Below are 15,636 nucleotides of genomic sequence, written 5' to 3' on the forward strand. Positions count from 1 at the left end.
AACATTTGCTCTCTGGCCTAGAGCAAGTCCTTTCCCCTCAGTAAATCCCAGCTCCCTTCACTCCAAAAAAGTGCAAATGGCTTTGGCTCCTGAACTGCAGACGGTAACTGCAACGTGTCTGGGTACATCCAGCACTGCATAGATCTGTCATAATCAGAAGTGGTCACCTTGGGATTTTGGGGTGGCAGTGACTATGGTGCTGACCGTGAAACCTAGCTGCCCACCTCTGCCTCCCTGATCCAGCTCCTGGGGAGCTGAAAGGCTATTTCTGCTAAAGGATTTGAGGTAGTGCTGAAGAGAAGAATCACTTTTTCCAGAGTTTATGCAATTCATACTGTAAATTTATTTTGGAAAGATATATATTTTCTAATCTAGCCCTACAAAATTAGGGAAAATTTGCTTTATAAAGATAGACTGTCTTCACCATATAATTATTTTATTTAAATGAGCAAAATGGGACAGTATACTTGGTAAATACTAACAGTTATGCATGTCAGTTGTTCTGATCTGTTCCAGAAGAGGAAGCTGTTTTGAAGTCATGGTATTTTGTAGTAGGGCAAATACCATATTTCTGACTGTCATTTCCCTGGTATTTCAGAAAAATTGAGTAGCAGGAAGTGAACCATGACTTAGCCATTTGCACATTTGGGCTCCATATATATATTTCTTTTTTTATTCACAGTTTTCAGGAATTTAGAAACCCAAACTATCATGTAACAGTTTTCAGAAAGTCACTAAGACACATGAATCCATACGTAACACACATTTATTAATTTTTTGGTCTTAATACAATTTAAATAATCAGAAAATAAATTTGTTTTTAAGAATAAATTTAAAAAAGGAAGGACCCTTCTGAATATTTTTCAGAATTTCTTAAGTTTGTTTGAAGGCTTGGAAGATGTTTTTATTTCCCAAGGGCCAGTTAGGTAAAACAGTCATGAATTTGTCAATTCCATGATTTACCAAATACGAGGCTTCTTACTGCTTGATTGATCACTTTACTTACCTCTTTCTACCACAGGGATACCATGAGGATTAATTAGCTAAGTGTTTGTATAGATCGTTAGAGGTGAGAAGCGTAGGATGCTGTTATTACTTTTATTATTATTACTGAATGAAGAATATGAATAGTCAAACAAAACATCAGGTGATTCAGATATGAGGATAGAGAATAACACTGCAAAAAAAATGAGAAGGTCACCAGATCATTCAGAGTAAGCCTTCTCCAAGGGCAATGATCACACTATTTCAAAAAGGGTACATCAGAAATAATCCTACTCTCTCCTCTTCCCCTTCCTCAATTTCACATGTTTTTCTTCTGGAGACTGGGAAATGTTGACTGTAGCATCCTTGTCCTGTTTCTAGCAGGAGTTTATGGCCTTGAGTAAGTCGTTTCATCTCTCCATGCATCTGTTCCTCCTCCCATAGGAAAAGGATTATATTTCCTTTCCTGGAGTGCAGTTGCACAGCCCTGCTGTCTGACAGCCACCCAGTGCCAGAGGTGGCCATCTCATTCCCAACAACACCTCTGGCCACAGGTCCCCACCCTGATCCTCTAGGCTGGCAGTGACCAGGCAGGCACCCACTTCTGGGAGGAGGACTGGCAGCAAGAACCAAGCAAGCTCTTGTTCTGGTGCAGCTGTGCTGCAAAACACTACCCTTTGCTGTGCTTCATCTAAGTCTCCCGTGGTAGGACATGATGGATAACCCTGTGGAGGTACCTGTGCATCCACTGATGACGTAGCTGTCTGAAGTTCAGCCACCTCAATGTGAGGTAGCAGAAGATGTGTGAGGTGAATCCTCCCTTTTTTCACTGGTGACCAGCGATCACGTACTACCTCTTCCCATGCTTTAGATGGCCTCACCAGTGCCTGTCCAGATGCCTCATTGGTTCTGAAGCCCTGGGAAGGGGACTTCAGGCTCATAACTCTATAAATCCTGTCCACATGCATGGACCGGTTTGATAACATCTCCTGGTCTCCTCAGAAGATAAACATTTGAGCAATAATAATGACCAGGCTGGAGGAAAGTGGGAACAAATCCATAAAATTGGATGGGAAAAAGCTCTAAATGCTGAGGCAAAGATCATGCCAAGGAAGTGAGAGAAGCAGAAGGAAATACGTCCTTCCAAACGAGGAAGGGAAAAGCTCCCCTCTGTCCCCTTGGAACAGCCTGAGATAATAAGGCTGCTGCCTTTCTGATTAGTGCTCTGTGGCCCCAGCCCAGGCAGGGAAAATCTGCATTTCAAATGGCATATTTTAAAGTACACAATACCCAGGGGCCCTGCTGCTATTGATTTGCCTCTGGTGGGGTCACTGCCTCACTTTCTACAGCTTTATTAACTGGGATCATACACTGGGCCTCTTTCAAAGTGAAAGGAGAGTGGATGGGACATTTGTCTTCAGGGGGAGCTGGGGAAGGAGCAGGGTGACTTTTATTTTAGCTCACTTGGGAATGCCCTGGTGGTTTTATAAGAAAGACCAGTGACCCTTAAGGACTTGCCCTCTTTTTGTAAATCCCTCTGGAGCCACGTGGGGGGAAGGAGGTAGGCCTGTGCCGTCAGCTTCTTTCAAGGTGACCAAGTTCTTGTCCTCCCACCCCTGCAATGCCGCTGCACTCAGCAGTGCTGTGACCATCAGCCATGCTGTGACCATCATTTGCTACGCTGGGAAACTCTCCCTCCTCTTCCCCCTTAGCCCTTACTCTTGAGCACCTCTGACCTAATAGGAAGGGCTACATCTTCAAGACATGAATGGGAAACATGACAGCAAAAGGGTGCTGACATGTTGCAAAGGGGTGTGATGTCTGGGTGAGGATGGGACATGGTTGGAGTCCCCTGTCTAGCCAATGAAGCAAAGTCGATTAGCTGGGCTGTGTTCAACTATGGGATGCTATACTCCTTCCAGCTCTGGAAGAGATCCAAGTTTACCCCGTGGGGTGGCTCTGAAGACTGTAGTGAGCTGTATGTCGTCTGGGTCACGCGGTACAGACCTCCAGTTCCACATTTTACTATGCCAGGGGGGCTTCCAGCTCTCTAGGGCAGCCCAGGTGTCCCCAGAGCACTGAGCATTACAGAAATGGGGTGACCATTCCCTACAGGATGTCTGCTAGAGCAGAAGCAACTGAACCAAATCACAGTTTAGGTCCTTTACTACTTTATTTTTACTGCATTGTCTTTTTAACCCTAAGCTGTATTTAAACTCTTTGATCCCAAGCTCCTAACTCAGACTCGGTGGGAGTATGGCCAGTTTTTTTTCTGAATGTTTTTTTTAAAACACGCCAGGTTTTAAGCTGTAGTCCCTGCACCTCCAGCTGTCATGAGCAGGTTAAGAATGTCTTCCTCCTCTCGTGATATGAGAAAATATCTTCTTCTTCTTTCTGAAGATCTATGACAGAAATACATGCATAGCATTATACTGCAAAAGGTGGTACACATGTAGCCATGTATTGTCTCCCAACACACATATTCCAGTGCAAACTTACAAGCCCTCTGAACAGACAAGAAGCCCCACAGTTTGCAAACTGGGAGAAGTATCTACCATTATGGAGCTAACTCTGAACAGCTCAGAAACATCTATAAGCAGGAAAGGAAGTTGCATAAGCCATAAATAATGTCACAAGTGATTGCTTAGCTCTGCTGAGTGCAAAATGGAGATTGTCTTTGGAGTAGCACAATCATTTGTGCTACCATTGGCAACACAGTGTCTTGTAGATAGAGCCCTGTGTTTCTTACAGCAAAGGTGAAACAAACAAAAAAAAAAGGATTAACACTTTTCTTTTAAATGTCTGGGAACCGACATCCAAAAATATCCACTGAGGGCCAAGTAAGGAGTGGGAATAATTTTACCTGACTGTGTCAGTATGTGCAGCTGAACTGATCACCAGGGGTTTCACATGCAGTCAATAGGAAGAAACAAAGCTGCAATTCATCTGCCCAGAGGCAATTGGGTACAGAAGGCAGAGATGAATCTTGGCCTAGATTCTTCTGCCTGTTATCACATCAACCATAATAGGTGACTAACTCAGAGGTACCCCATCTGTATTTAGTTTACAGAATCTGACAAAGGGAAAAGTCAAAATCAAAGTCCAGTGTCTGCCCTAGAAGTCCCAAAGAAAGTCCCTGGTACAAATTCCAGGCTATTATGTGCCAGTCAGACTGATGATGGCACACACATGACCAGCTGTAGGTCACTCCATATTCTGGGCTGTGTTCATTTGTGCAGCTCTGATCAGGTGTGGAGGAACACAAAGAAAAGTCAGCAAAGGCCAGACTGGGACTGATCCCAGCCCTTGCAACTGCATCCATCTCAGAAAGTTGCTACTTGGATCAGCAATGTTAAATAGATCCTATAGGCACAGATCTTGGCCATCGTTTCTCCAACCGGCCAGTTACATCCTCAGCTGTCCCCAGGTGAAAATACCTGGCACAGAAAATGAGATATGGGTCAGTATACCTAGTGCTGGAGTCAGTCCAGTGTTAAAGATAGATGGATTCCCCTTTCCTCATTCACTTCATTGGCATACTTAATAAAATCACCTGTTCAGTGCCTCATTTTGAGAATAAGCTCAAATGATGCCTACAAATGTATGGCACAAATGTACCCCTTAAAGGGGAATCGGCATTGTGCTATAATAGAAAAGATTGTCTAATCACTCCATCAGTAATTACAAAGAACAGGATATCACTAATTAAAATGTGAAAGTGTCTTATGCAGGGTACAATAAAAAAGGGTAATTAACAATCAAAGGGGAAGTCACCACCTTGGCACCAATCTGTATGAGGCTACAAAAAATAATAGTACTCAACTCTAGTACTGCACTCTTCATCTGTAGATCTGAAGTAACCCCTGCATGGGGAGACAGATATCCTGTGTCTCAGTTTATACCTGGAGAAGCCAAGGTGAGTTTGCACAATTTGTGTATGGTTATACAGTGGATCCCATACTGTGGATGCAGAGCATCCTTTAATTTTGTCTCTTCACAGATGGTGACAAGGAAATTTTCAGTATTTGAGTGAGAGTGGTGATTTCAAGGATTTGTTTCAGTGTATATATGTAAGAACAGTCAATTTAGCCAATATTTCAACATTAAACAGCAAGGAGCAGATTTTGTCGTGACTTTGTCAGATTTTCTCACAATTTTGTCATGACTTTTTTGTCGTGACTTTTGAAGTCTGTTTAATGCCGAGAAGCGTATCCTGTGTGCTTAAACAACAGCATCAGAGGGTGATTTCTTGATGGGAGAGAAAGTGAAATCACAGAGAGCAGCAAAACTCATTCCGGAGACAGCAAATACATGAGTCACTTCCAAAATCTTTATAAAAAAATAGTTTCCTTCTCTGTTGTTGTCATCAAGTCATATGTTACCAAAGGCTGGGGAGTGAATAGAGTGAGTTTTCAGTCTCTGCTCATCCTCTTTCCCCACCCTTTCTCTAAGCATCCACTGTCAGTCAGTACTGGGGGTTGGACACTGTCTCACAGGACCTCAGATGTTACTTATCTGGCTCTTTGTACAGCTCCAGAGAAGTGAGGCAAGAGGCAGCTTCATCTAAGCTGTCTTCTTCACACGAGTAGCGTTTTACTGGCCCACGGCAACCATACTGTACACATGAACTGCACTGCTCATGAGTTAGGCTCAGAGTAAAAAATAATGATATCAAGGTCTGGTTTTAAGATAGGAAGCATTTCCAGCATACTTATCCATTTGCTTCCAAATGCTAGCCACTTCTCTTCCAAAATTCTTACTGCAAAATGCCAGAAAATATAGCCCAGGTTCCTTGTTTCTGCCTTCTGTAGGTGCTTTAGAAGAGGTAGTATTTTGATGACATTCTAGAAAAAATAAAACTTAAGGAAATCCCAGCAACATGATAAAGAGTGATTTTTCTCACCACCAGATGAAAATGGGTCAAGTTATCCCCAGAGAACTAGCTAAGCTTGCTGCTCTGGAGAGGGGACCCTCACTCCTCACTGCTCCACATACACTGGTCTCCCCTCAGCAGCCACCACTGCTTTCCCAGAGCTTTGATACAAGCAACGTAAGCCATGAAACCTCTCTGCTCAGGAACATACAAAGTGTTTTCTCTGCCTTTCTCATCAAGGAAGGGTCTGGCAGTCAGAGTGCTGAGTCCAGCTTAGAGGAGACCTCCACACTGGAGAACACAATGGGGATGTGGGGGCATAAAGACCCCAAGCTGCAATAATACATTTTGCCCCTTGTAGTGAGAAAGAATGCTAAGGTTGGGGGGTACCAGAGGCATGGTGAGCTGACATCTCAAACCAGAGGGGTCCCTCACACCCTGGTGTGTGGCCTCCGTCCTGGTGCTGGTGCCCCAGGCTGCTCTGCTGGTGACTGCGTGATATTTTTTCCCTGCTCTCTTTGTTCCAGCTGATGCAGCAGCAGGCTGCGATCATGGCTTCGGTGGCGCAGGGCGGCTACCTGAACCCCATGGCAGCCTTCGCCGCGGCCCAGATGCAGCAGATGGCGGCTCTGAACATGAACGGCCTGGCGGCCGCCCCCATGACTCCAACCTCAGGTAAGGGGCCAAGAGGGGTGGAAAGGGCAAAGGGCAGGAAAATCCGGCCATGTGGCAGAGGAGACCTGGAAGGATGCGTTAAGTGTCAGCTTCTTCCCCAGGAGAAATTTCTAAATTTCTAAATTGGTGGTCTTGCCGATGAAGGCCACCAGAAGGAAGGAGCAGAGGTGACCAGATCCTTTTTGGGGATGAAGGAGGGAGCCTCTGCTGGTACCAGGGCCAGTTGGAGGTCCGTGTCTCTTATCATCAATGGCACAACATCACAAAACACCCCCCAGTGATCTGTACTGGTTTATTGGTGGTATGTATGGACACATGAAGGGTCAGTGGTAGCACAGGCACAGCCAGGTATGTCCAACAACAAACAAAATAAGGTTTGTGGTGGGATGTTACATTGCTAATGAGATGAGCTGTGTCTTTGGGACACATAAGCCTTGTGCTGGTGTGAAATAGGACTGGAGGTGCTCAGGGAAGATGCTGCAGGGAAGATGCTGCAGGGAAGGTGCTGCCTGGAATGCAAGCATTTGGTGAGAAGGTTTCTTGCTCCTGGAGCAGAGACAGGTAGTCAGTGATGGGCAGCCAGGGTCTGGCTAAAGTGTGACAGGTCACAAGCAGCCTGTGCTAGGAAGTGGGTTATGTTATTCAGAGGCAGAGAAATAAGCTGGGGTGGAAACAGGACTGGACTTCCAGGGGCTTGAAGCACAAGGAAATCCTTTGGGCAGGAACAGGTCCAGGACAGGACAGGACAGGTAGTCATGCAGTGGCGGGTAGCCTAAGAGCAGGAGACTAGGGTGGCACCTGGGGAAGCAGGGCCAAACCATGAAATAAGTGAGAATTTGGAAAGGTTTGCAGTATACTGCTGAGTCTGGTAGGGGAGCAGAAGATACAAAGATGTAACTGCAGAGAAGGACCATTTCTAAGGGACAGTTTGGGACAGATGTGTCCCAGAGGTGATGCCAATTGTTCCTGTGAGAGGTCCTGGAGGTGAGACTGAGCTCAGTGACATGGCATTGCAGTGAGCAATGTGCTGAAGCACTGAGCTAGCCTGGAGAGGAGCAGCTTGACAAGGGTTTGGGGTGAGATGTGGCAGGAGTGAGCTAGGCCTGAGCCAGTCATGGTGCAGTGAGTGGTAGGAAGGCAAGATCTGGGACTCCTGCAGAGCAGAGCTGTAAGAGAGCAGCTTCACTGCTGAACATGGAGAAATCTGCACCAGCACTGGAGCAGGAAAGGGCCAACTGACAGAGCAGCCAGGAAAGATACCTCATGGCAGAGAAACGCTGGATGGCAGGGAGATAAGGTACTGTGGCAGAGCAGGCTTGGAGGCTGTTGAATCCAGTTCTAATGAATCCAGTTCTGCTGACTTCTGTCTGCCAAAGAAAACCTCCCCATTAGCACACAGCTTAGCTTCTTTGCAATCTGTAGCTGGGAACAATGTCAGCAGCTACTGGGTCAGATTGTATTAGAATATGAGGGTGTGGAGGGGAAAGGAGAGAAAGAGAGAAAGATCTCATTCCACATGAACTCATGGAGAACCAAGAAAAAGTGCTTGACTTGAAAATCTTACACCATACATTTTGAAATATATGTTTACACAACGATAAATGTATAAACAAAGAGTCGATGAAGCTACTGCGAATCCAAATAGAAAAGTGGCTAAATTATATGTGCACCCTTTAAACCCGCTGCTGGAAAGATTATCATATTTGCATTAGCTAGATTTGTTTTGTGTTGGTGGGAGCAGAGAGAATGTCAAACAAAGAATGCCTGGAATTCAAATGCTCTCAGGGCCTGGAAAGCTGAATCCAGGCTGTGGCTCATGATGGCCTCACCACAAAAGAGCACAAACCCTTTTGAGTATAAATGTCTTCAGAATTAGCAGTCCTGTGACACAGGTGCATAAATACCAGTACAACAGCCAAATCCTATGTCTGCCATGATATCCAGGACACGGAAAATATCCTAGCTCTTCTTCTAAGTTCTGCTCTTCTTCTGAGGTGCCCACTGCCTTCTGGGAACTGTTAAACTCTTATTGTCAGAATACAGGAGGAAAGAAAGCTCATGTCTTTTACATGCTTTCCAGAGCATCCATGACTGGTCATTACTGAAAATAAGATGCTGGTTTAGATGGTCCCTTGATCTCTTTCATGGTGGCAGATTCTGCAGTTTCCCTATGACATATTCTCAGTCGTGCAGCCCATGCATTTTGGCATTATTGCAGATTTACCTTGAGTGTGTAGCTTACTTCATGTAAAACCTCTGTAATGGGTTGTGGAGATGTCCAATGGCAATTATTTCTTGGGTGAAATGTTTAGACTTTGAAATGACTCCTTGTATTACTGCCACACTCGCAAAGCTTGTGATAAGATGCATAGAAAATGTTTCACATACGTCTGAGCAAGCAAGCCTACAACACTAGCAGCAATTTCTGAGTAGCCAGGAGATATCTGAAGCCTAAAGTGAATTCTCCTGCTGGCTTTTGTTAGCATTCAGAAAGCCAAATGGAAAATGATCATCCTGCTTCATAGCAGGATTTCCAGTCATTGAAGTATATCTTTGTTCTGACTTGGAATGAAAATGAAACATTTCAAAGTTCTGTGAAAAACAGGCGTTAGAAAAAGTGTTTGGAACATTGAGGGGAAAAAAAAAAATATGTGTTTTGATCTTTCCTAAGCAAAAAGAAAAACTGTGCTAGAAAAAAGACTTTGGTAACACAGAATTCCTAAAGGCATTGGAGGTATTGGCTGGGCACCGTGCCTCTGTGCTGGTATCCTCAGGCCCCTCGGGTTCTCACCTCCCTTTCATACCAGAACCTGCTTCTGCAGCATTCCTAATCCAGCCCCCAGGACAGTGGGTTTCTAAGGTCAAGGCCATGAGTTCATTGATGTTCATGAGTTCCCAAGGGACCTGGGAACTTCAAGAGTCTTGGATCCAGGCAGATCTAACAGACTAGAGACAGGGTGCATTTCACATGGCTTTAACCATAGAAAAATGAGACATCCAGTTTGAACTAGTCATCTGGATTGCCTGCAGTCAATGCAGAGCAGTAGGCAGTCCCAGTGGGTAGTTCAGACCATAATAACTTTATCCTATTTGCCTGCATTTTGATGATTCCCTAAAAGAATCAGGTTTATTTTGCACAATAGTCCACAACTGCTAGGAAATTAATTTGGTGTCACTGAAAGCTTGGTGCATATTTTGCTTTTCTCCCGTAATTGTTATAATCTGAGGGAAAAGTGGGTCTTCCTGGTTACTTATGCCTCACTGTTTCCTGCAAAGATAGGACTAGAAATGAAAGTTCATTTAGGCTTCCTTTCTTCCCTTCTCCCTTCGTGCCCCTCTCCTTCCATGCTGTAAATCTGCACCTGGTGTAGCTGCAGTAAGATGCCTCAAACTGGGGATGAAATCCACAACTGGCATGCAGCAGTGCCATTTGTTCTCTGTGGTGGCATTATGCCAGTCCTCCTCCGACTACAGATCTGACCTCTCCAGGGGGTTCTTTAAAAGAAGAAAATTAAAGAATTGCAATGAATTTGCCTAAACTTCCTTATACATGCACAAAATAGCAAGCGCAAATCCCTTGCTGCAATTTTAGAAAAAACTACTTACATTGCCTATGCAAATAAAGGAGAGATCCAGAAAAGAAACTGAAATTTTAACTAGCCTTTGTGATTTGCAATTTGATGGCATATGCTTCGAGCATTGCCTTTGGACTGGGTTTGCCACCACCGGCTCCCAGTATCCCCACTGAGGACATTTTTAAAGGCCAACACCATTTAAATAAGCAAAGGGAAAGCAGCAGCTTGTCTGCTCAGAGTATAAGAAAAGAGATGAAATATTGCCTGCTTGTTGGGCTGCTCAAATCAGAACATATAGAAACAGCTCATGAATCTTACTGGCTCTCTTAAAGTACCAACACTGATTTAAGTAGTCGATAGCGTGTTGTTGGACTGACCCATCGTGGTGTACTGCTATGGCGAAGAAAATTTCTTCAATCAGTTTAAAAAAAAGTTTCCTGCAAAAATGGTACTTTCAGTCAGTAGTATACCCTGACACAGAAGGATATTGCTGAAGATAAGATAGTTTAGCTTCACCCACAGTTGGCAAGAGAAAAGTATGGTTTCATACATATTGAAAACTGATTTGGGGTCTCCAGAAGCATCCTGAAAATGATTCAAGAAGCACAGACTGTCCAGTCATTTTAAACTGGCATAGGAGAAGACAATAAGATAGCAGAGAGATTTTATTCTCCCCTCAGAAATTTAAGATTTCTTCACCAGTGTGAAGGTCCTTCTTCACAGGATCCCACCCAAAACTTACAATTAAATTGTTTCTCTGAAATAGCAGCATTGCAGCCCCCCATGGCAGGGGGCTGGGAAGAAGGGGAGGAGTATGGTTCCATGAAAAAACAAATCTAGCACAACTTTTGCCCCTTTTCAGTGTGAGATCCTTACTAAAACTCTACAAAGTCAGGCTGGGGCCAAACATCAACACTAAAAAATGTATCAAGGGATGCCTTTAGGCTATAAATCAACTTGCCAAATCTTTTCAGCATCTCTGATGCTGAGGAAGTTTAGTTTGCACTTTAAATGTGTATTCATGAGAGAGTGCAGAAAGAGTAGCCCTGAAAATCACTACACCCACAAAGCTGACATCTCCAAAGAGAAACTGTAGAAAGGTGGGACTGTGAATTTGTTTTTGGTGCTAAATGATATCTAGGAAAGAAATTCCTACTTATTAAGCCATTAAACATGTAGTACTCCAGGGAGAGAGTTGAGGAGGAAGCGTGATATTCCTAGTGTCTTCTATGACTTGATGTTAGCCGTGGATCTAGTCTAGAGATAGATCACCAAAAACATGCCTCTCTGTTGAAGGAAGCTTTGCAAGCCGTTCTTATGTTAAGTGCTTTCCAAATAGGGGAGCAATGACAAGTTTATCCTGTGATGGTGTGAGCAGTCCCTTTAGTTGTGAGAAAATTTGGAAGATTTTTCATTTCTTGAGTTATCAGAAGGCTTCTGCGTGGTGATCACAGCTGCTGTGTCAGTAGCTTTCTCCAGGTAGTTATTGCTTCGAGTACTCATCAGCTTTAATTTTGTGTTCTCCTCACTTGCAGGTGGAAGCACGCCTCCTGGCATAACTGCACCAGCTGTGCCTAGCATCCCATCTCCAATTGGGGTGAATGGTTTCACTGGCCTCCCGCCGCAGGCTAATGGGCAGCCCGCCGCAGAAGCCGTGTTTGCTAATGGCATCCACCCTTATCCAGGTAAGTCAGACCACAGCCGGCTCCTTCAGTCCTAGGGAAATCATCTACATCTGAAGTAGTGTAAGCTGCTTCGGAAGGATTGTACCTTGCACCTTCAGACCATGGGCACAGGCAGTGGGTGCTGGTCTCCAAAATAACAGCTGCATTCAAACCCTGTTGCCTTACCAGGTCTGAAGAGTGAAGCTGTCTCAATACAGACACAGAACTGGCTCAGCTTCACCCTTTAGTGGTACACCACCAAGGCACAGCTGCTAGGATTCATAGACTGTGACAAACTCAAAAGATCCAGTATTGAAGGGGTAATTTTGCAAGTCCTGGCAGTCAGGAATGAATGAGGCAGATTAAAGAATAAGTACCTGCCTCTGTACTGGTACATACCAAATATATGAACACATTGAAGCTGTAATCACCAAGAACTTAGGGTTCCTTATTGTGCACTAACATCTTTCCACAGTCCTCAGGATTTGATACGGCCCTCTGCTCCAGGCTGTGCTTTTGCTGGAAAGATTTTCCTAACCAATTGGTGTATACTAATAATACCAATCATAACAATAACATTTTAAATAAATTTTACTATTTGATCCTAGTCACCAGCTGGCAAAGGTGTATTTTACCCTGGGGCACTCAGATTAATCTACTCTGTTAGGAAGTCAAACATTCAGTCAGATACTCCAGCCAAAAATCCTGCAAAAACCCTAATAAAAAAAAAAAGAAAAAAAAAAGAAAAAAAAAAAAAAAGAAATCTTTCCACTTCAACCAGTCCTGAAAACTCAAAATATTCAACATCAATTGGGACTTTATGAGCTACAAGGAAAAATATCACATAACACAGAAGTGCAAAAGTCTTGCCTAGTTACTGGCCAAAGTCACTGGAAAAAAAATAATAAAATTAAAAAAAAAAAGAACACAAAACAACTGTGAATGCAGCAAAGGAAAGTCCAGAAATATCAAGAGTATTGAAAAAAATAGTTATAATTTCTTCCCACATACACCTCGTAAACATTTAGCTATAAGTTCAACTTTAAGCAGAATTGAAATCAAGGGACTTACTGTGCTAGGAGTTAGACATGTGTACAAGTTTGTAGCAGGTTAGAGGGATGGGGAGCTCTTGGTAGCTTATGAGGAGGCATCAGAAGATTGAAGGAAGCCTTAGTGTGCTCGCTGAGCCATCACAGCAAGAAAGGTGATATAAATATACCCATTGGTTCATCTAAGCATCTACCTGTTTGCCAGTCCATCATCTCTCTGTTTATCCACCCATTTCTACATCTATCTTTTTTTTCTGCTTTATCTAGCTCCTCTTAGCTAATTTTCCATGATACATTACTGCAGATATCCGAGAAAAGATGATCTCTCTAGATGAATCATAATGATTTGAGCTTTCATTATTACCTCCAAATACTCCCATAATTAAAGAAAGCTTTGAGTTAGGTATTTCATCTAAGATTATATGAAAGTCAATGGCCTTAATGTGATCTTCTCTGAGTTTTTGAGAGTCATTCAGCCAGCAGTCCATAGTAAGTCCATGCACAAACACCAAAAGCCTAACACACTGAAAGGTAAAAGTCATCCTTGCTTCACTTGCCTGCAGGATGAGGGTCTCCCCTCTGCCAGTAGAGCTGAGTTCCAAGTATTTGGCTTTCTGTGAAGTTGGAATTTACCTCGGCATGTCCTCAGCAATACATTGGTCCTTCCTAGGGCTCAGCTTACTCATAACTCAGCGACATCCTAAGTGATAGCAGAGGTGTAAAGTGGTCAGCCAGAACCTTACCGCTCATTTTATTTCTGCCTGTCCCCAGTAGCAATGAAACCTTGACAGATAGCTCCTTTGTAGCAGGTTAGGTGTAGGATACATCATGTGTTTACTCCACCATATTCTCTTCCTTCTCATGAGCATTAATGCACTCTCCAAAACTTTATTCCTTGCCACAGGCTTTATTGAGGCCTGGAGCTTACCAGCATTAAAAAATAAATAAATATATAAAAGGATTAGACATTTATGTGGATAATGAGAACATCTACAGTCACATTAGACTGGATAAAAATGTAGAAAAGACACAAACCTTCATGTTTTATGATATAATCCAGCCACTAATTGCTTGGGGTTAGAAAGAAATTTTCATCACTGGGCAGCTTATTCCATCATTGTTCATTATGGGATTTTTCGCACTTTCCTCTGTAGCATCTGTTATTGGCACTGCCCTGTGGTTCTGCATTTCTGAATGCAAGGGTGGAAATAAAATATTAAAGCTAAGCATGCAATTGCACTAACACTATAGAGAAGAAAAGAACATGCCAGTCCCTATTCAAAGTCAGCAACTTCCTTCCAAACAATTTTCTTTTATGATATATTTCTCATTCTGAAAGTGGCCAAGAGTGCTGCAGTATTATGTATGTAACCATAGCAAGACTAGTCTTGCTATGGTTATGACTTGCTATATATTGTTTAATGCCTGAATTTTGCTCTCAGATACTCTTTCATACTCCACCAAAAAAAAAACTGAAATGTGGGTTCTGACCATTATATCCTGTAGCAGAATGTGCTTTGTTGCCTGAAAATAGCAAAACAGGACCATCAAAATCTGTAGAGGCATGACATCCACATCATTCCGACCCAAATAAATCCCATTAATTGTGTGCTTTGTCTACATGTCCACCTTTGTGTCTAGCTATAATATTTTTGATGTTGCATCTAAATGACTTCAGAACTCCAGTCTTTGCTCTATAAAAGCAGGTCCAAATCATGTAGTTGCATTTGCCCTGTAGTTTCACTTTTTTTTTTCTGTCTTCACCAATGTTCCTTTTAATATTCCCTTTGTCTGGAGCAGGAACAGACACACGGTATCTTTTGGGTCTTAGGTTTTTCACTACTGAAAATCTCATGACTCTGGGGCAAAGGCAAGAGCAGGTCGGACATCCCTACTCACCAGATCTTTGATCTCAGCTACAGTCCCTGCAGGAGTTCTCTCTTTCTGTGACTTTGGTTGGGCTATGGATCCATGCAGCACCACCAGAAAACAATTCAGACATATGCTTGCAGACATACGCTTTGCAAGCCATGCTCACACCTTCTCCAAGCTCAACATAATGTTTAACGGGGCACTTTTTTGGCATGGACAGAATCACAAGGGAGCAAAATCTTCTCCTTCAACTAGTATGGGTCCCTCTGGAGATTTGGCCTTTTTGTGCATTAGTGCCTGCCCTTTAGTATTTCAACTTGCAGAGCTATTGAACATGGCAATGTGTCACAACACATGGTGTGGACAAAGAGCATAATCTGTTGTGCCATGATCTGGCAAGTCACTTTGCAGCAGCACAAGAGCATTTGCCATTTTCACATTCATCATAGTAACAAGGATTGCACTCTTCTGCCAACACTTCTTAGCCACCAAGAGCCCGGTGCCTGTCTTCTAAGTGTGTGACCTACAATGGCAGTGGAGGCCATCTGCACTGGTTTCTGCTGTGTTTCACACCATCAAAATTCTGCTCTCCAGGAATGGGTCTTGCCCCTACTGGATTGCATTGTGAGGATCTAGACAAAATGCTTGCTGCAAAAATAAAGCCTCCTCAGGAAGAGAAGAGGAAGGCGACAGGAGAAAACTGGGAGATCTAAGGATATCGAACAAGAGAAAGAGACAGAAACAACTGTCACAGGTTCAGTGACTCAAAATGAGGGAACTGGAAGGGTGCACAGAGCACAGCACTCAGAAAAGAGTGGGCGCTCTGTCATCTTCTGCCAAGTGATGTGCCTAGGAAGCATAAATTTAGCCCATACTATCCCAGGCCAGGGGGTGTCCAGCCCAACTAGAGCCAGGGGTGGATCCAGCAGTAGGGTAACGTTGAG

General features: G+C 43.5%; 1 protein-coding gene across 11 annotated transcripts in view; it reads left to right on the forward strand.

Annotated features, from left to right (window-relative positions):
• The window catches only part of CELF4 (CUGBP Elav-like family member 4), a 692,870-nt gene that overhangs the window by 614,020 nt on the left and 63,214 nt on the right, over positions 1-15,636 (forward strand). For 10 of the 11 annotated variants that reach the window (XR_011805803.1, XM_072031183.1, XM_072031181.1 and 7 more), the window contains exons 7-8: positions 6,385-6,532; positions 11,643-11,792. Coding sequence is in view for 10 of the 11 variants with exons in the window: in XM_072031183.1 (XP_071887284.1) it covers positions 6,385-6,532; positions 11,643-11,792 (298 nt within the window). In the remaining variant the exon portion in view is untranslated. The remainder of the gene's footprint in view (positions 1-6,384; positions 6,533-11,642; positions 11,793-15,636) is intronic. The other variant, XM_072031177.1, reaches the window with a different exon arrangement.

Source organism: Anas platyrhynchos, chromosome Z (genome assembly GCF_047663525.1).
Source record: "Anas platyrhynchos isolate ZD024472 breed Pekin duck chromosome Z, IASCAAS_PekinDuck_T2T, whole genome shotgun sequence".
Classification (NCBI taxonomy): Eukaryota; Metazoa; Chordata; class Aves; order Anseriformes; family Anatidae; genus Anas; species Anas platyrhynchos.